This window comes from Papaver somniferum, chromosome 2 (genome assembly GCF_003573695.1).
Source record: "Papaver somniferum cultivar HN1 chromosome 2, ASM357369v1, whole genome shotgun sequence".
NCBI classification, from domain to species: Eukaryota; Viridiplantae; Streptophyta; class Magnoliopsida; order Ranunculales; family Papaveraceae; genus Papaver; species Papaver somniferum.
This window is the reverse complement of record NC_039359.1, coordinates 1073794-1095391: the sequence shown is the minus strand read 5'-3', so window position 1 is coordinate 1095391 and position 21598 is coordinate 1073794. Positions and strand designations below refer to the sequence as shown.

At 36.9% G+C, this 21598-nt stretch overlaps 2 protein-coding genes across 4 annotated transcripts; both read right to left on the bottom strand.

The window, feature by feature from the left end:
• Positions 1-16332: 16332 nt before the first annotated feature.
• LOC113346638 (B3 domain-containing protein Os06g0194400-like) lies at positions 16333-17772 on the bottom strand. Its single transcript, XM_026590111.1, has 5 exons — positions 17599-17772; positions 17390-17494; positions 17082-17294; positions 16782-16988; positions 16333-16634 (listed from the first exon to the last, which is right to left on the bottom strand). Exons 1-5 carry the CDS (start codon positions 17728-17730, stop codon positions 16575-16577), a joined length of 717 nt encoding a protein of 238 aa, XP_026445896.1. The 5' UTR covers positions 17731-17772; the 3' UTR covers positions 16333-16574.
• LOC113346636 (putative dihydroflavonol 4-reductase) lies at positions 17745-21365 on the bottom strand. 3 transcript variants are annotated; one of them, XM_026590110.1, is made up of 6 exons: positions 21024-21365; positions 20804-20935; positions 20540-20704; positions 19971-20276; positions 19298-19464; positions 17745-17779 (listed from the first exon to the last, which is right to left on the bottom strand). In XM_026590110.1, the coding sequence occupies exons 1-5, from the start codon at positions 21294-21296 to the stop codon at positions 19324-19326; spliced, it is 1017 nt and encodes a 338-aa protein (XP_026445895.1). In that variant the 5' UTR covers positions 21297-21365; the 3' UTR covers positions 17745-17779; positions 19298-19323. The 3 variants fall into 3 exon arrangements, with proteins under 3 accessions (XP_026445895.1, XP_026445894.1, XP_026445893.1); XM_026590109.1 differs by lacking the exon at positions 17745-17779 and adding an exon at positions 18319-18567; XM_026590108.1 differs by lacking the exon at positions 17745-17779 and having other exon boundaries at positions 18795-19464.
• Between the last annotated feature and the right edge of the window lie 233 nt (positions 21366-21598).

The following is a 21598-nucleotide window of genomic DNA, read 5'->3' as shown; positions in this document are numbered from 1 at the left end:
ATTTTATTTATTTGTAGGTGTTTTTAGAAGAATAAAGATTTGCAGCGAAATTGGCTGAAAATGCGGCGGTTGGACCTCCGTTGATAGAGTGCCGGAAGCGCCCCAGAAGTGTACCGGAAGTACCCCAGAAATACCCCGGAGGAACCCCGAAAAAAGTGCGAAAAATGCCCTAGAGGACACTTGCTATACGGACCCTTGATTTTGGATAAGGGGTAACCTAATTACTAAGGGGTGACCTATTTCCAGACAGGTACTAAAGGGAGAACAGCACATGATAGGGGGAGGTCACTTCCTTCCCAAAAATTCAAAAAGAAAATTTGGCGGGAAATGTTTCTCTTCACGGGCAGATTTAGGGTTAGAGTTTTGATCGAGTTTTTTGGAGACTAAAGGGCTGATATTGATTGGGTTTACTCCTTAGGCCTAAATAGGCCTGGTGAAGTCTTTGGATTCCACCCAAATTGGCTGGAATGGCCGGAAATTGGAATCAAAGTCAAATAAGGAAACACGGCTTCATGGGTTCGAATTTGGAAATTCAGAGAGATTAAAGGCAAGAAATTCGTTCCAAAGATACATATTCTAACTAAGGAAGAGTTTTGTATAATCGGGAGAGCTCAGAAACGCGTAAAACAAATTTGGGAAGGAATTATTGCCGTGACTGCCAAGGAAGGAAAGAGGAGATTTCGATGCGATTTGGGAGAGATTCGATGACCCTTTTGTGTATAAATAGGTTTCTTAGGGTCCAAAGAAGGCTGTCTAACAGTTTGGGGCCGAGAAGAGCACCACAGGAGGCGTAAATCAGAGTTTCAGAATTTCTCCTGCTGCTGTTCCGCCATTGAAGAAGCTTGAAGAACACGAAGAACGGACTGCCGAGGACAGACTTATTTCCAGAAGCGTCAACAGCAGAAGTCAGGTGTCGTAGTTCAGCAGCAGAGGTTTATTATCGTTCTTTTCTGGACGCCTTCTGTGGGTCGCAGAATTACTGTTTTCATTCTTTTCACTCTTTTAATCAACTTTTTGAGCTATAAACATGTATTTTGAGCAAGTGATTAATATGAGGAGCTAAACCCCAACACTGGGATGATGGAGGAAGCCATTTTTCATGCATGTGGTAATTTTATTTAATTCTTTTATGACTATTTGCACTATTATTAATCGTTTCATGATTTTTATTAATTAGTTGTGATGTCGTTTGATGGTGTATGCTTAGACGTAAGAGCTTTTGATGCACCATGCTTGTGATTTACAATTGATGTTTTACAAAATCTATCTTTGGCAAATAAAAGAGTCAATATTTATAAGCTATAACTGTTAGAATTGATAGTTGAACCGCATGAGTATAAGAATTGGTGGAATCCTGAGTCCCAGTCTCTTGATCATTGTGACACATATTTTGTACATATTTTTGGTTTTTAAATCTTCACAAGTCCGAGCAACGAATCTTTACTTACCTCTTGAAAAATATTACAACAAAATGGCGCCGTTGCCGGGGATCGAACCCGGGTCACCCGCGTGACAGGCGGGAATACTTACCACTATTTTTTGGCGCCGCCGACGCGGATTTGTGCTTAGGTAGAATTTTTTTTTTTTTTTAGGTTTACTATTTTTTTTTAGAATTATTTGTTCCTTTTTACTTTGTCTTTTTGTCTTTGATTTACAGGTTCGAAGTGGAGCACTAAGGACTTGGAGAGGAAAAAGCTTAAAGCGAAAAGCGAAAAGAGAAGAAAAAAGGACAATTTTAGGATTTAATTTTTAATTTTTTTTTTTTTAGAGTGTGTGAGGAAAACTGTAATTTTTTTTATTTTGGACTTTCTTTTTTATTTGGACTTTATTCTGGACTTTGGACATTATTTTTAAAACCCTACGGAAGGGTTATAAATTAAAAAAAAAAAAAAAAATAAATAAAACTGTTGCAGGGAAGGACGACGATTACTATATCGTCTCGGCCCCTCGGGTTCGCACACGGCATAGGAGTCGTGGCCCGAGTCGACGACAACGGTTCATCGCCCGTCTGGTACGGGAGGTAAGTCCAATCGAAACACCCGCGAATCTCCTGCAAGCGGGTTACTGTCTGCCTTAAGGTGATAATTGTTTGAGGACGAACCGGACTGTCTTTATTTTCCTAGTAAAGGGCAAGGCCTGGCCAATACAAGATAAGGGTTCGGATTTCATCACCGCTCCCTTCTTGCCCGCCTTAGGAAAACGAAACCTAACGCGAACCCAAGCTTAAAATTTGGAATAGAACGAGACTGATAGGGTAACAAGCTTAATAGGAAACTCGTTCGAAAAATATTGGTTGCTCTTTAAGCAGACTCCAAAGTTCATGATGGTTTCTGTGAGTTGAATGCTGACTGCGCCGCCTTGTGATAGCGGTGAGGCCTTGGGTATCAAAGCTCCACTGAGCTTCCCTCGCCTCAATTCAACTTACTTTGACTCGGATTGATTCCAGAGGGGTTTGCTCAAATTGCAACGAATTCCCTTTCGAAAGATAGAAGCTGGTCTAGAAACAATCTAAGTGGAGCCATCATGCTTTTTGTTTGCTAGAAATCTTTAGGTTTGTTTTGGTGGAGTCGAGTTGGCCTTGTTTGTGATTGTGTAGAATTCCCTTGCAATTAAGAATGTCGAGCTGGTATGATAGAAGCCAATACAATGAATATCGACCTGAATTTGAATATGGACATCATCAGTTTTATGATCATGGTGGGAATAGTAGTTGGGAACGCCAACCTTTTCAAGGTTATGGTTCATACCATGGTGAGCCCAATTACTATCCACACATGCATCAGTTTTACGAGCAAGAAGATTATAGTACTAGTTCTTCGTCTCTAGAGGATACAATCAAACTATTGAAAAGTAGTCCTTTTTATGATCCTTCTGATAATTCCTCTTTACTAGAGTCAACACGTAAATTAGCTGAGTCAACACGTAAGTTAGCAGAAATGAATAACTTAGTTTTTGACAAAGAGAACTTTCTATAGAGGAATCCCTCAAGTTGATGGCTGAGACGAACGAAAGACTTGCTCGAAATAATCTAAATTTCCAAAATAGTGTTTCTAATTTTACCCTTGATATCAATAGTGAATTTTTGCCTAATTTAGAGGACGAGGTTAGAATAAAAGACACTACTTATTTAGATAAGGTTCAATCATTTTCGCACTATGATGATGAGGATAGCAGTAATGAAGAATCTGAAATATGTAGGCATAGTGATCAGGAATCTAGTAATCCAATTGAGCTTTATAGTGATTATATTATTTCTACTTCAAATCCAAATAATTTTTATGATTATTCACCTATTCAAGAGGACGAGGATTTGATTAGGAATACCACCGTTTTAAACGATGTAGTATTTCCTTTTGATTACGAAGCCGATAGTGGTTTAGAGGAACGAGTTTATTCTGAAAATGCTGTTTTAGAGTCTAGCGACTCAGAAACAATAATCTTAGACGAAGAACATAGACTCGTGGAGATGAGTAAAGATGCACTACCTGATAAAAACTTAGAAGAATCAATTGACCACTTCCAAGAATCTGATGATCTAGAAATTAGGGAGATTGTGACCAGTCTATCTAGAGACGCCGAAAACTCTAAGTTTGGGGGTGAGTATCATTCTCCATGTGCTTTAACTCTTAGTAAGGTCCCTCACTTGGGACTTGACATCAATGCCTCAACCATCTTACAAGATTATCTTCATACACGTTTTCCCGAACCTAATGATGTCCAGGAAGAAGTTCAGCTGTTAGAAACCCATCCTCTGGTTGATGTGGTTAGCCCAGGCAATAATACCAAGATTGACTTTGTTTTCCCACCAAATAGTTTTCTTCCAACTGTGGGAACGTTTATATTCCAAATGTGCCGAATATTAAGTTGTGAGACTAGACCTAAATGCTTTAGGAAATTAGAGTCGACACATTTGCTTAAGGATGACCACTACTCTCATTGTGGTCAATTATGTAAGTCATATCTGATTGACTTAGAGGATCCACAATTATTTAGGTTACTACTTCGTGATTCTAAGTTCGTATTTGAGTTTTTCCAGACTCTAGGACCTAGTAATTTAGAACCAATCTATGAGGAAATGCATCCAAGAAAAATATTTTATTTAGACCCTTTCATAGAACCTGAACCTGAACCACAATTAGATATAAATATCTTAATCAGGAAACTAGATAAGGGCATGTTATTCTTGTTCACTTTCTTGGGCTATTGTAGTTTCCTTTGGTCAGCTCTTTTTCGTTTTGAAGACCCGCAGTTATTTCGACTGTTACTTTATGGTTCGAGTTGACTAATCCTTTCCTAAGTCTGGCTGAAGACTTTAAACTTAGCACTTCTTGGGAGGTAACCCAATCTCACGCAACACGGTAATATCCTTCCTTAACTCTTTTACTTCAAATAATAACCGTTTCTCCTTGTTCATGTTTTTAATTTTATCTTTAGAACATTGAGGACAATGTTAGATTTAAGTTTGGGGGTATTGGGAGAAACTTTTTAGTTGCGTAATAAATAAACTCCAGAGCCTAGAAATTTATGCGTATTTAGGATAGCACTAACCAATCTAAGTGGATGGAAACATTTTTGTTTTAGGAGTTGAGGAACCAATCTGACTAGATGGAAACATCTATAGAGTCTATTCATAAAAGCACAGAGCTCAGGTGTTAGAAATAACATGATAGTTTCGCCATATCTTGTCGAGTCCTTTTCACTTTCTATTTTTTTTTTCTTTTATTTCAAGTGATTTGGTGGGGCACACGATTCAAGTTGTTACCTTTGCTAGGGTGAAATAGAGTGACTGAGTTACCTTTTCCAAAAAAAAAAAAAAAAAAAAAAAAAAAAAAAAAAAAAAAAAAACCAGTTAGACCAATCGGAATAAGTATTAACACTTGGATAGCAATATGCGTGTGTTCTCCCTGTTTCCGTCGCCTAAGCAAGCGTGGAATGCAGGACCCGTGGGAACTATCGTGTAATCTGCTGACAAGAAGCATGCGCTTGGATCCAAAAGATCTATTCATGCCGTTAAGTTAAAAAAAAAAAAAAAAAAAAGGGTTATTGTTATGTGTAGTCAACTGCTGGTTCCCTTGTATATGCCAGTGTGTTAATATTAGTCAGACCGGTATCTCAGTCATTTAGGTTAGGTTCATCTTGGCAGAGGCCTTCAGACAGATATGGGAAACACCGTTCACTTTTCAACCATCTACATTTTTCTTTTTCCATCATCTTAATCTTTTCATGTGATTAGTCTGACTCCGAGTATGATGTCCATCGTGAAACTATCTTAGTAGAGCTCTGTCACTTATATGAATTTTAGTATGCTTGAGTGCAAACTCGTGTACAGCAATTGGAATTTCGCATCAGGGTTCTTCCTCTTAGAGTCAATAATTGTATGCCAACCAAGGAGGTTCTTTAGTGCTTTCCAAGGTTCTGCGTAGATAGCTAGGGACTGGAGTAAAGGTTTTGTGGGTATATCTCTGGTAAGCCCTCCCGAGACTATAACTCGGCCACTAGGGCCACCTAGGGGTTTAAAGGCTTATTGCATACGCTAAATGCAATCGACGATGCCTGCGACAGTGAGTTAGGATTTTATTTTGTAGTTTTATTTTGCTCGAGGACTAGCAAATAATAAGTTTGGGGGTATTTGATAGACGCATTTATGTGTCTAATATAGCTCAATTGTATATAGTGTTAGTGCTCAATTTTGTACTTATTTGGTTATTTTATTTATTTGTAGGTGTTTTTAGAAGAATAAAGATTTGCAGCGAAATTGGCTGAAAATGCGGCGGTTGGACCTCCGTTGATAGAGTGCCGGAAGCGCCCCAGAAGTGTACCGGAAGTACCCCAGAAATACCCCGGAGGAACCCCGAAAAAAGTGCGAAAAATGCCCTAGAGGACACTTGCTATACGGACCCTTGATTTTGGATAAGGGGTAACCTAATTACTAAGGGGTGACCTATTTCCAGACAGGTACTAAAGGGAGAACAGCACATGATAGGGGGAGGTCACTTCCTTCCCAAAAATTCAAAAAGAAACTTTGGCGGGAAATGTTTCTCTTCACGGGCAGATTTAGGGTTAGAGTTTTGATCGAGTTTTTTGGAGACTAAAGGGCTGATATTGATTGGGTTTACTCCTTAGGCCTAAATAGGCCTGGTGAAGTCTTTGGATTCCACCCAAATTGGCTGGAATGGCCGGAAATTGGAATCAAAGTCAAATAAGGAAACACGGCTTCATGGGTTCGAATTTGGAAATTCAGAGAGATTAAAGGCAAGAAATTCGTTCCAAAGATACATATTCTAACTAAGGAAGAGTTTTGTATAATCGGGAGAGCTCAGAAACGCGTAAAACAAATTTGGGAAGGAATTATTGCCGTGACTGCCAAGGAAGGAAAGAGGAGATTTCGATGCGATTTGGGAGAGATTCGATGACCCTTTTGTGTATAAATAGGTTTCTTAGGGTCCAAAGAAGGCTTTCTAACAGTTTGGGGCCGAGAAGAGCACCACAGGAGGCGTAAATCAGAGTTTCAGAATTTCTCCTGCTGCTGTTCCGCCATTGAAGAAGCTTGAAGAACACGAAGAACGGACTGCCGAGGACAGACTTATTTCCAGAAGCGTCAACAGCAGAAGTCAGGTGTCGTAGTTCAGCAGCAGAGGTTTATTATCGTTCTTTTCTGGACGCCTTCTGTGGGTCGCAGAATTACTGTTTTCATTCTTTTCACTCTTTTAATCAACTTTTTGAGCTATAAACATGTATTTTGAGCAAGTGATTAATATGAGGAGCTAAACCCCAACACTGGGATGATGGAGGAAGCCATTTTTCATGCATGTGGTAATTTTATTTAATTCTTTTATGACTATTTGCACTATTATTAATCGTTTCATGATTTTTATTAATTAGTTGTGATGTCGTTTGATGGTGTATGCTTAGACGTAAGAGCTTTTGATGCACCATGCTTGTGATTTACAATTGATGTTTTACAAAATCTATCTTTGGCAAATAAAAGAGTCAATATTTATAAGCTATAACTGTTAGAATTGATAGTTGAACCGCATGAGTATAAGAATTGGTGGAATCCTGAGTCCCAGTCTCTTGATCATTGTGACACATATTTTGTACATATTTTTGGTTTTTAAATCTTCACAAGTCCGAGCAACGAATCTTTACTTACCTCTTGAAAAATATTACAACAAGCATATGGGTGAGTTGAGCATGATTCCCAGTGATGAGTGTTACATGCTTCGTAACTCGTTATTTTGATGAATGAAGCATAAAGCGTTTTTTGATACATCAATGGTGCTTTGCGGACCATATACATTGAGAGTCTAAAGGATTGATGATTGTGACATATCATTGTGTCAACTGAAGCAGTAATGATACTCAGATGATTTTATTGAACTGTTAGGCATATATCTGATAAGATTGTTGGATCAATCATAGACCCATATTTATTGATGACAAGCATTTGATAGGAAATCATGTGAAGATCAATATTGCTAATGTTAGCAGTAATTTGGAATATTCATCCTCGATCTACTATGTCATGAATGATTCAGATTACAAAGCAGAGAGATTATAATATTAAAATATTGGTAGACATACTAATAAAATAATGGTTGGCAGACCACTGATATATTGATAGTTGAATCAATGAGATATTGGTAACTGGACCAATTTGATCGAATATTGATTGCAAGATCAATATGAAATATTGTTAGCTATAATCAAATTAAATTTTGATGTTAGAGCATTTCCCGGTTGAACCCACAAGTTTTGCTATCTCAAGCTTGTTGTGAATGTTAGTTGAGCAAAACTATATTTTGATTTTTAGTATACTAAGTCAAGGATCTCGGAATATATTTAGAACTTGGTAGTTGAGAATCAGACATCACTCTCAAAGACTAAAGATCAACTAAGACATTTGGAAAACTTCATCAGCAAAGGTATGTGAATACTGAACCATTCTATTTTACTCTCACTATATTATCATCCTATATATGACTTCTTGTAGATTTATCTATTGCAAGAAAAGAAATTTCGAGTCAAGCTTGTCTTGTTAAACATCTCGAAATATGACTCAAGCATTGGATGTTTAGCGGTCCTTAACAATATTAGTTCGAAACAATTATTGTTCAAGAATTAATTTGTGGATCGATTGAAAATTTCCAAAGCAATGATTTTATTATTTGGGAATGATTCAAACATTGAAAGAGAGAAATTCAGAACTTCTGATATTTCGACTCAGAGGAGGTTGGAGAACCATCTCGCAAACCATAGATATCTGAGTTTCTGGAATACAGGAAGGTTGGCGAACCATTTCGCAAACCGTAAGTTCAGAACGGGACAGTTCACGAACTGCGGTTAATTTTGGTATACAAGAATAACTATTGGCGAACTTGGTTCACGGAACATGTCTATCTAAGTTCTCGAGCCGAGTAGGGTTGGCGAAACCAGTTCACGAACCCTTTCACCCTTACTCATGACTATGCCTTACGGTTCATGCTTACGTAAAACCCTAATTAGATTTGCATCTAAACATCGAAATTGTTTGCTTGAATCTCAAGTTATCTTAGCTTGAATTCTAAGCAACCTTCAGTCTTGAACATCTATAAATAAAGATGCTCTTTCAACTGGGAAATAAAATACCTGACACTTTGTGTCCTAGTTGATAGCTAGATTCATCCTCTATTAACCTAAGTTTCCTTTGAGAAACATAATTAGGTCTACGACTAAAAGACTTTGCTTTGGGGATTCGTGAATCCAGATCCGACTATATTTTACATTGATAGTTCGTGTATCCTGATCTTGTTGTTCTGTTGTAGGTTTTCGTAATCTCTTTCAGGTAAGATAGATAAAAATCGCAAAGTTCTCTTTGTATCATACTTTGTGATTCCTCAAGATAGATATATGAAAACTTCTTTTAATTGATTAATTCAAGGTTGTTCTTGAGAGGTGGTTAAAGATCTAGGCTTTTCAGTTAACTGAATGTAAGTGTTCCGGATTATGAGGTTTGCTAGCTTTGTTTATTGCATACAAATTTCCAAGCCTTGATCTTTTATAATTCTTGTAGCGCATGTACAACCTATCTTCAAAATATAAGTAGTTTCATAAGTTGTATTTGCATCTATTCTATTTTATAATTCTTGTATATTCTAAAGTTATTCTCTTATAATATAAGTCCATTTAATAATTACTGATCAAATCCAAATTTGATAGAAAACTTAAAATACGATTAAGTATAAATCTTACCTTGAAATCCTTTTTGTAAGTGTTCCACATATTCAACTTGGAATCTGATCTAGATTGATATTGTTGTGTAAATTGTTAAATTATCAGTTTATATAACTTTTGAAGAATTAAAACCTTAGTCTTTGAGATTTGGATTCGCCTAAATCAGAAAATAGATTCATGTCTCTTCGATCTAGCATCAGAAAGAAAATCATCTGGCGTCTTACTGGAGGCACTGGAGTGATAATCTTCACGATGAACTGTGGACCAACTCCTAGGTAAGTAAAGGACATCATCTACGAAAGCAAGTGCACGGGTTCTTGTGAGAATCAGGAGATGTAGGGAAATAACTACAACATAGTAGCTTGGACGGTTTGTTCATTATCAACTACATTCCATACATAGATTTTATACCTGGCATTTTTAGGGGCCACTCAAAAGGAATTATGGGCCATTGATTTATACCCATACAAGGACACTAGCTAAGGGACACCCTATAGGAATTTGAAGTTACCTTTATGCCCTTCAAGAAAAAATAAAAGTAAAAACGAAAATCTGGTTTTAACTTCCTTCATTTCAACTCTTCTTCTTCAATTCATCGTCGTCGTCGTCGTCGTGAATCGTCAAACAAAAACATCGTCGATTCGTTTATAAAACCATGGGTAAGGGTAATGAACCCCAAAGAGCTAAAGCTAAAAACGTTGCTCGCGGTATCGATCCAAATGTTGGAATTTTAGCAAGAAATAAATAGATTGTTGCTGAAAGTGACGAAAAACGCGACGAACGTGAAGCCGCGTATGTAGTTGGTGGTGGCGAATCTGATAGCCAAACACTCCGGAAACTTCAAATGGCCCCAATTAGGTAAGATTCTATCATTTTTTGGGTTTATGTCGTTTTAATTCGACGAATCGAAGAAAAAAAATCTAGGGTTTTCTGTTTTTTCCCAGATTCGGGAGATATGCATGATTTTTAACTTCTGAATGTAGTCGTGTTCTTCATTTCTCAAGAACATCGACAGTATTCGGGAGATAGAGTTATAGATTAACTTCCGAATATTGTTGGTCATATATTCCTGTGAATAAAATGGATATAATCGGTAGATTCAAGAATTTTTGACTTCCGAATATATTGATGTAGAGACACAATAATCGGAAATACACTAACTACCAAATATATATATTTTGAAAAGTCCTAAAATTGTGATTTAGGAAAATCCCATTTTGGGGACAGTATATATTCGGAAGAGAATATAATGTTCTATTCTTCCAATTATAAAATGTTGAAACTGAAATAGTTTTTGGGCTATATATCATTCGATAGAAAATATTATTAATGTCTTCCGATTATATAGGATGAAAAACTTGGAGTTTCCGAACTCCAACTGATGAATATTCGGTAGCAAATATATTTGCTTAGCTTCCGATTGTTCTGTATTCGGAAACCAAATGTTTTCTTTTACTTTCGATTGTATACATTCGGGTTTTAATTGTGTAATTTTGCTTCAGATTGTGTGCACTGTCAGCTAGTGCTAAGAGAGAAATGAGTGCCAAGGGAAATTAAAGTGCTGAACAAGGTTAGAACCAATTGCTTCACAAGGCAGCCAACAAGGTGTGAATGGTGTTTATAAAGTTTGGATTATGTCGTTTGATGTCATGGTCTTAAAGTCCAACAATGGTCATAGTTTGATGTATTTTATAGTTTGTGTTGGATTATGTCTTGTTTAAGGTTTGCATCGAATTATAAATTCTTACATTACGTTTATGGTTTGTGAATTGTTAGTTTTATGGATTATGAATGATGTTTTAGTTATCTTTATGAATTTATCAATGATTTGTATGAGACTCAAATATAACAACATAAAACTGTGAATTTTTAAGCACACTTAGGAGATTATTTAATATAACTATCTTCCGAATCTGGTTAATTAACAAAGTCGGAAGATTAGTTAATATACCTATCTTCCGAATCTGGCCAATTTACAACATTTTGTCAATTCAGGGTTTTAATCCAGAGGCAAATGTAATTTTTTTCCACCGAATAAAGATCAATTTTCAGAATACATTGTTTTGTACAAAAAAACCCTATATTCGGAAGTTTATGCAAAGGCAATATTTTCCGATTATTACAAGTTCAACACCAAAAAAAAATTGTTTTTTCAAAAAATCTGATTTTTGGGCCATTGTACATTCAGAAATTTATGCAAATGCAATATCTTCCGAATATGCTTGTTGCATAACAAACCATGCCATGGCTCTAAGTGGTTCCAAGAGGCGCAAACTTAAGGATTTTTGAAGGTTAGCCAACATACGTTCGGAAGTTTATGCAAATGCAATATCTTCCGATTATTACAGGTTAAAAACCAAAAAAAATTTCCGTTTTTCCAAAATTATGATTTTTGGGCCATCGTATATTCGGGAGTTTATTCAAATGACATATCTTCCAAATATGACTGTGGCAGATCCTACCATGTCATGGCTATAAGTGGTTCCAAGGGACATTTTAGAAGGTTAGGCAACATACATTTGGGAGTTTATGTAAATTATATTCCCTCCGAATATTACAAGTTCAAAATTTGAAAAATCTCTGTTTTTCCAAAATTCTGATTTTTAGGCCATCATATATTCGGGAGTTTATTCAAATGACATATCTTCCGAATATGAATGTGGCAGATCCTACCATGCCATGGTTCTAAGTGGTTCCAAGGGCCATTTTAGAAGGTTAGGCAACATACATTCAGGAGTTTATGTAAATTACATTCCCTCCGATTATTACAAGTTCAAAATTTGAAAAATCTCTGTTTTCCTAAAATTCTTATTTTTGGGCCATCGTATATTCGGGAGTTTATTCAAATGACATATCTTCCGAATATGACTGTGGCAGATCCTACCATGCCATGGCTCTAGGTTGTTCCAAGGGCCATTTTAGAAGGTTAGGAAACATACATTCGGAAGTTTATGTAAATTATATTACCTCCGGTTATTACAAGTTCAAAATTTGAAAAATCTCTGTTTTTACAAAATTCTGATTTTTGGGCCATTGTATACTTGGGAGTTTATTCAAATGACATATCTTCCGAATATGACTGTGGCAGATCCTAGCATGCCATGGATATAACTCAAAAATGAAAAGAAATGAAAAAATGAAACAAAACTCATTCAAATACTGCACCCACTACATTCGTACACGTGCTTCTTATCTTGTCTACCGAATGCATTTGGAGGATAAAAATAATATATATTCTACCGATTATCTAAGGGCAATTTTGCCATTATGAATTATGCGGGATAAGAGCTGACTACATCTTACGTTTGGGTGACCTTTTTTGTTTTATTGTTGTCCCCTAAATCCTTTAGAGTGGTCCATAAATATGAAAGGATTTTATAGTAGGCTAGTGTTTGTAGCGCCTTAATACGTTATGTGTTCAAATTGGACGAGGTCCCAAGGTTTTTCTGCTTTGCAGTTTTCCATTAACAAAATTTCTAGTGTGTGCTTTGTTTTTACTTTTCGTATTATATTGATTTTGTTTTTATAATTAAAAGTACAAGAAAGTTGTATGTTAATCAATTCTTGTGATTTAATTATCTTTTATTGAGATTATCCAAGGATACTTCTTGTTTTCTTTAATCAAAGTTCACGCAAGGAATTGTTTATAGAATCTATTACGAAAAATTAATGGTGTACTTCGTACACTCCTATTTTCAATATGTAATGATATATGTACCTTCACTATTTGCATTTGAATATACTCATGTCCACCATAAAAGTTTTAGTCCTCTAAAAATGCAACATCGAAAGTAATATGTTGTTTAGCTCCAGTATCAGCATACTAGGGATTCTCTCTATGGATACTTGAAGCAAGCATGTCATGAATGTTCTGAGGTGGATTGCGACCTTGATAAGATAAGTTCACCAGTAGAGGGACAAATTCTATTCCATATCTGACGTTGAACTTTATCACCAGAAGAAACAAATGAAGCAGGAGGTGTTGTTGAAGCAAAAAGAGGAGTAGACCTAGAACTTGAAGTAAGACCATTTCGAAAATAAACACTCACAGAATTACATTTGTCAGTGATAAAGATTTCTTCACTTATAAGAAAATTTTAAACGAAAAAACAATTAGGATGGGAATTTCACTAATAATTGAATCTGGGACACCTAAAACATCTAGAACTTTTTGATCTCATTCGGATAGGTAGTGACATAATCGTTGCTAAGTTGAATTATGTGAGTAGCAGATATCTAAGATAACCGTGCTTTAAATTTAGTCCACAACTCATGTGAAGTAGAAACACATAATGGATAATCATAATATCAAATATGGTTGAGTTGCAAAGAAATAATATTTAATCTTGCTATCGCCACAGAGTGAATGCTGGATTAATATTGTTGTTGTTATGATTTTTCCTTAAAGTAAACTGAGCAAGAGTTATAAGACATTCCTTCGAACCATCGATATAATCACTAATTCGAGATTTCGGGTATTAAAAGTTTTCAGGTAAGAATCGAGAGATTGAAAGAGTTTGTATTGAATTCTTTCCCGAAAAATAGTTAAATTTGAGAGGAGAAAAAAAGATCAATAAATATAAGATAAAAACATGATATGGGGACAATCTCTTTATGAAAAACAAAAATTGTACCAAGTAATGCTTTTAGCTATGGTGAAACTCGAGTAACGTTATAAAATCTCCCTTACACAATTAAACCAGACAACACATCTTATATAACAGAAGCCATAAATGACAGTCTACTAAAAGAGTAACAGTGTCTAGAACAACCAAAAGAAAAACAACTGTTAATTAACAGAAAGTGTAAAAAGAGTGTAAGAAAAACAAAATAGAAAAGATATAATGATATACATTGTGTAGGTAATAATACAAATTCCTACACCTTTTCCCCACACTACTAGCACACCCAACCCCACAAATAATAAGAACATCCAACTGATTCCACCAACAACCAATACAGAAAGATGACTAGTACACCATGCCACTAAAAAGATCACATGCTAGTAAAAATGGCAAAAGAAACCAATATGTCAACCAAGGAGAAATAAGTATACTCAAAAACCATTGATGCGACCAAGACAGGAGCTCGAACAATCATAGCAATCGGGAATGACAGAGCTTTTGAAATAGTTGAAAGCTTCATGCATCAGGGGAAGGAAGAGACTCTAGTGAAGGTAACTTAGTCGCCAATATTATCTTGAAAAGGTATTTAACATATTGAAGGATCTGAGGTGTGATGTAAAATTGCAGTCGAGGTACTTGTCAGAGTTGGTTGGAAAGAAACAAGTTTAGGTTCATCATCGTCTTCAAGCCGCTGCAAGAGTTTGTTGGTGGGTGGTGGACATAGTTGTTGTAATGGATCGGAAAAACATGTCTGGCGCGCCAGACCATAACTTCCCCGATGCACCATATTGATGCTACTCACCGGGCCTTAAACTAGAAAAATGCACGTTCATTTGTCCTTGCAAGCATGCTCGACAAGCATGTTGTAGCTAACTTAGCCTCCTCACCGTTCCAACTTGCCACAGAACAAATATATAAATCCTTGAAGGCTAGGGCCGATGCATCACTGGCATTTGAATCCTTTCCAGGCATAGAGTATGCGTTGAACTTGCGCATGGGACATTGCACCCTATGCACAACTGAAAGCATGCACTTGTCTTGCTCGTGCCAAGGGTGCATCAATCAGGCTCATGCCATACTTTCCTTAGGATTATGCAAGCTCCGCAAACTTTGTATTAATATAACTTACTCCGGGCCATGCCCAATGCACCACTGGTACATGCCTACGTCGAACGCCTTGATAGGAAGTATGAGTATCCAAGGAATGGAACGCAACTTACCTCATCAAGTTTGACCACAATCATTTCTTGCATCGCAATGCCGAGCCAGATGATATGAGAGGCCCGTACGCCGCAATCATCTCGCAATTAGATGATATGAGTGACAATATGCTGGACTGACTATGCTGCAACTCATTGTGGCTGCCTACGTACCCTTACCTAGTCTGAAGAGATCAAGCATGACCTTAGTTCATCCCGAAGGGATAACAACTTAAGTCAACTCATTTTGCAAGGTCGTGGCCAAGCAATAACAATAATAATCTAGTTCGTATATGTCATTCCGTCAAAATGCACAAAGATTGCGCATTACTTGATCCGCGGCATGGCATAGTGATGCCTTCGCATCATATGCCCCATTGGCAAGGCTACGCATCCATAAATGAAGCCTAAGCATCATTTTTGTTCTTCCGGCTAAGCTATGAAGCTTACTTGGTGCATAGTCCGATATGCATGCACTTTCAACCAACTACCCCTCCCTATATATTTCTTAAGGACATTTTTACAATTTGAACCGTGGGACCACTTTATGTTCACCAAGTCACATTTTTGAGGTGCTTGCTTCACTATTCATGGTTGTTGCCATGTACTTCTGAATAACCGGCGATGATTGTTGTGTTTCCGTTCTGGCCCATCGGCCAACTTCAATATTGTGCTATGATCACTCGGCCAGCTCGCTATAGCATGCACGACTGTTGTGCAACATTGGCCCTAGGACAATTCCAATATTTATAGCAACGATGGTTGTACATCATTTGGCCAGCCTGTTCTGGCCTGATGCATCGTTGTGATGGCCAATAACCTGCATAATGTGTTATGTTAGCGTCACTTTGCTCTATTCCATCCTCCCAACTGGCCTAATGCACCATTTGGTGCGAGATTAACCATTGACCAGCATAATTCACGTAATGCACCATCAATGGTGCAATATTGACCCTTAGACAATATGTCAATACAATGCACCATTTAGACGCGCTATTGGCCTTTAGCCAATATGCCTAAACTTGAGATGCAGCTTCATCTCAAGCCATGGTGCTAAAAACACGAGGTGTTACTGTTGTGGTGCAGGATTAAATTTCACATGATGTAAAAGACACTTAACAAAGTATAATAAGTGACATCATAATGTAAAATACTAAAAACTACTGAAACTGGTTCGTTGCAAATTCAACCAACAGACATTCGTGGGAAATGAAAACACAAAATAAAAAAAAAAAATCCCAGAACAAAGTTAAAGCTTAGAAAATATAGCAAAAGATAAAAGAAGTAACAAATTATGCAGATTAACTTACATTTCCAATCATCATAGATTCATAGATTTAGTTGGCCTTAACTTACATTTTCGATTGAATTTAAGTAACGCATCAGTTTTTTCACTCTTGGAACTACAACCAAAAACCCATGGAATCAAACATTTATCCTGCTAATGTCAACAAAAGGGCTTTTACACAACACCCATTAGTTACACTACCGGTTAATACATAGAGACAAAGTTACCCTGAATATGGGACAAAACCAACTAAGAAGACGCTTCGCCATTTCTTTCGTCCTGTGAACCATTTGCCCGGATTATACGAATCTACAGAGGAAGTGTAAGTGAAACAGATGAAGTCATCTAAAGAAATTTGCTGGTCAAAATAAATAAAACCATCTAAGGAAATTGAAACAGATGTGCGCAATATAAAGTTTCGTAAAGAATTATGAACATTGCGGTTCTAATTATCACCTTGAATTTTGTAGGTTCAACTAACTGAAAGACTAAAGCATCCCCATCAATTAGATCATGAGCTAGTGCAAACCACATCCATCCACCACTTAAGCCATTCTTCAGAGCAAGATAATTAGTTGGGAACTCTTCCCCAACTTCATCGACAAGAGTAATTGTTTCATCGCGTTTCGGCAAGTATTTCCTGCAAAAATAAGCAGGGAGACCCTGTATACATTGACAATTGCAAAGGGTTAATCTTCATCACACAACATCTTCAATCATTCAACATCTTTAGCTAAAACGAGAATTTGCACTTACCAACCAAAACCCACGGTTAACATGAGAATGAAGCATGGGTTTTACAAAGCAAGGAAACCCATCACCCCCAATATCTTTTTCTACATTTACTGCTTTAGTTGTTGCACTTTCTCTATCAATTTCACTTGCTATAGGAAAGTCGCCTAATGGAATAGCTCTAGGTTTAGAGAATCCATTGACAGATCTTCGCCTTGCGTACTCGTAAACGAAAACCTAAATGCACAAGGGTTTGTGAATAAATATTTGCACAACAACATATGAACATGAAAAGTGCTAAATGGGTGTGCAAGAAATGACATTAGTATTACTTCTTCGTATACTGGAGCTGGTTTATCCGATAAACGATTAGACCTTCTTACTTGAACAAACTCCAATTTTTTCTGAACCAAAACCCTGGGTTTTGATTGTTTCACCTGTTTTGATCACATAAAACAGTTTTAGGGTTTTAGGGTTTTTAATAGAGATGAAAATAAAAACAGAGATGAAAATAAAAACAGAGGAAGGGAGGGAGAGAGACCTGTGAGGAATTGGGAGAGGAGTTCTTGAAATTGATTGCTAAGTGATTGAGTTTGAGATCTTCAATCCTCTTTTTATTTTCCTCTATCCTCTGTGATCTTAGATCCTCATAGGGTGATTTACTCTTCACCATTGCTGCTGCTTTCAGAAATGAGAAACCAAAGTAGACTCTCTGTCTCTGTCTGTGGTAGTGGTAAAAAGAGGAGAAAGAAGAGATGAGATGATCGAGTAAATAAGTCGACCGTTGGGAGGAAAGAGTTTTTTCCCCTATTCTATTTTTATTGGGAGAATACCTAATCAAATGTACGGTGGTGATGGGGCGCCAAAAAAATGCTAAAAATAGGAGGTTAAATTCGAAATACAAATAGTTTAATCGAAAGGTATGGCAAACACAGACATGTTAAATTGTCGTTGGCTTTGCACCATTTTTCTAGATTAGGGTAACTCATCGGTAAAAAAGAAGATGACGAAGAAAACGAGTTTTCGGAGAAGAAGTGTAGACCATAAAACAGTAAAACTCCAATTTTTGTACTCTCAGGTCACAAATTTGTATGACTTCCAACACTTGCCTCGGTCTACTCTTACAGATTCCCAGTGGAAGTTCTTTCGGCTGAACATGTAGATTAAAAGTTAAATCTAATTGGCAATCGCATGTTTTGTACCCTGTTCAGCGCGATAAGTAAGAGAACATTACATTATTTTCTTCTTCCATCTTTTTATATTCTATATATCAAATGGAGCATAAGTGTGCGAGTACACTCAAAAGACAATGGTCGTTGGAGAAAAAGGATCCCAACACCCTGAGATATTAAAACATGTTAAGTTGGGAAGCCAAAACTCAATGGCATTTCGCACAAATGTTGATCGTTTTCACTAATGCGGAAAAACAAAAACAGTCGATTAACAAAGCCCCTAGTTTTGTTAGAACATCAAGCGACCGATAGTGAAGGAGGTGATGTGAAACAAAATTCTGCAAAATGAAACAAGGGTGACTCTAGTTATATATCAACACTCTTAGACCTCAACAGATATGTAAAAATAAGGTAATCTGTTTCAGTATGGAGGCAGGGCTTCCAGTCTTTCAAGCTTCTTAAAGTATAACCTAAATTCTGATCAAAAATAAAGTATGACCTAACTCCTCCTTGGCCTTCCCGCAAACATATGCTAAATGTCAGCTGAGGACAGACAGTTTGCCACAGCATAATCAAACTTGAATTTTCAGATTTTAGATAAATTCTACAGGAGAACAAGATTTTAGAAAAGAAATAAAAAAAGGAAAAAGACCTGACTTGTGCACGTAGATGATGGAAGCATCCAACCATAACTTGTGTACGTGCTCCATAGCCACTCAGCAGACACATTTTACAATTCACAATAGACCATTAGACCCTAATAGTAGTGTGGGAGAAGATTGTCAACAACAATAATCAAGTACTTGGAAAGAAGGCATCCTAAATTATGTATGCCGACTACGACGGATGAGATCAGGAACCTTCTTAGTCATCATACACCCAGAATACCAAAACAGCTTTTAAACCCAGGTCACAAACTCTTTAATATTAGCCTTAAATGGTCTGAAGGAGAAAGACCCAAATGATGTGACCGAAGAATTTAGTTTACACTTCAAATATAATGGTAACACTTATTCCTAGATCGAAACCATGTCAACCAAAAAAGAAAGGCAAAAGGTCCAGTCATACCTAAAGAAAGAGTTGTAACTGTAAATTTAGTAATTTATTGAACCCGAGCTCTTCAACCAAGGAAGCATCTCCTCTAGCCCCTCCTTCAAGCTCCTAGGGTTATAACCTAACTCCATCTTGGCCTTCTCGCAGGAAAATGCCCATTGATGTCTCAGAACACAGACAGTCTGCCGCAAAACCATCCATTAGAAGTCAGATTTCAGATAAACAATTATACTGGAACAGTAAATTAAAGAAAGATATCGCTTTGTAACTTTTAAGACGAGTTGATAGTCCAAATTTCAATTGTGTGGATTTATAAAACGGTAAGCCACTTGACTAAAATGTAAAAGAAAAGAAGTTTACTTATTAGAATTAATTGTTTCACAAACACCAACAACTAGTATGAGGCTGAACCTGTTCTCTTCTAAATGTCACTCAAACTTGACTAAACAACATGTGTTCTCCATCATCGTTCTATTGTAAGGAAGGACCCAATTAGTGGCCAAAGAATTAGGTCTGATCTTGACTCTGGATTCATAAAATCTCGAGTTCTAGACTACTTCAGTGAATCATGAGGACTTAGTATGTATCAGAACAGCATCATTCAAAAGGAGGAACACAATAGATCGTGATTCAAGAACATAAATGAGCCAATACAGTGTAATGTTTGTTAATGCCTTAAAGATCATACCGGGGGACTGAGAAGAGGGAGCTTCCCCATTATTCTAGCAACGAGTACCGACAATAATCCATAAGCCTCCAAAGCCCAAAAAGGGATATGAAACCAAGGTCTTTGTGTTCTTGTGATGGAAGAGGCAAGATTGAAAACATCTTTGAATGAAGCATTTTCTCCTGTAAGCAAGTATCTTTCACCGATTCGACCTTCTCGCATTGCTGCTATGTGCCCATTTACCACATCATCAACATGACTGAAGGAGTATTTATCATTTCCATTTCCAATATAACCAGGTAACCGCCAATTGAAGCGCTCAATCAACTAACACACATAGAAAAATGAAAAAAATACAATTACTCCAACAAATAAAAAACCCAATTCGATACAAATACCACTCTATGTAACAACAGTATATCCTTTTGAAGTGCATTTCCTTAAAGTTAATATGGAATACTCTGAACCATCATTATTAACCACTCCATCCATACTACTTGCATCTGATCTAACTCAAAATTTTCAAAACGTATTCTCAATTTCAACTAAGAATTACCCAACCAATACCCGACAGAACAAAATTCTCTTACCAAATGAGCAACAACATTTCCTGCAGTGAGTTTCCCAGACCCATAGATTACACCAGGGTATAAAATCAAAATAGGTAAACCATCAGAAGCAGCTTTCATTGCAATCTTATCCGCAATCGCTTTTGATCTCTCATACTCCGTGCAAAAGAACTTCTCATTATGAACCTTTTTCATCATTTCAAAATCACTCAAAGAAGAACCCAAATCAAAAAACTACCGAGAACACTAAAAACTAAAAAAAAAAAAAAAAAATCAATAACTTACTTGAGTCTCATTTGGAACGAATCCATCAGGAGTGGAACCAAGAGCAAAGAAAGAAGATGTATAAATTATCTTCTCAACTGTTTTAATTTCTCTAAATGCCTCCAAAACATTCTTAAGACCTTCAACATTAACCTAATAATTTCACAAACTAAACACAGTGAGAATTAAATACTGAAAAAACTAAATTGAATAAAGTTAGGGTTTGAAAATGTGGACTTACAGAAAAGAATTTAGATGGGTCAGGAAGCCATGGCTCAACTAAAGCAGCAGCATGAAAGATGATTTGACAACCGGAACATGCCTCAAGTAAAGATGGATAGTCGGTAACATCACCGTATGTGAGTTCAAGTCCGGCGTTGTCAGTGATCGAAGGAAGTGAATTTAGGTTACTGGTTGGGCGTACAAACGCCCGTACGGAGTACCCTTGAAGGAGCAGTGACTTGCATAGGTGACCGCCAAGGAAACCGGAAGCACCGGTTACTAATACCTTCATTGTTGATCTTTCTCTTCTTCTCTCCACACTAGATTGCAGATTACAGTCTCTGAAGCTGTTGTTGTTGGATTAACATTTAGCACTTTGGAGTCTCTGACTGATCGTATATGCGTTTTATATAAAATTAAAACCCGGGAAAATGAAGAATTATATTTGCACCCATGAGTTAGACTGGTGTCCAAGTCCCTACTATGCCGCTCGTGGAATGGGGCGAACGAGAAATTCCACCTAAAATGTGGATATAGGCGCAGTATTTTACCTAAACTGGAGTCAGAAACAAAACTGTTTTGCTTCGTAAAAAA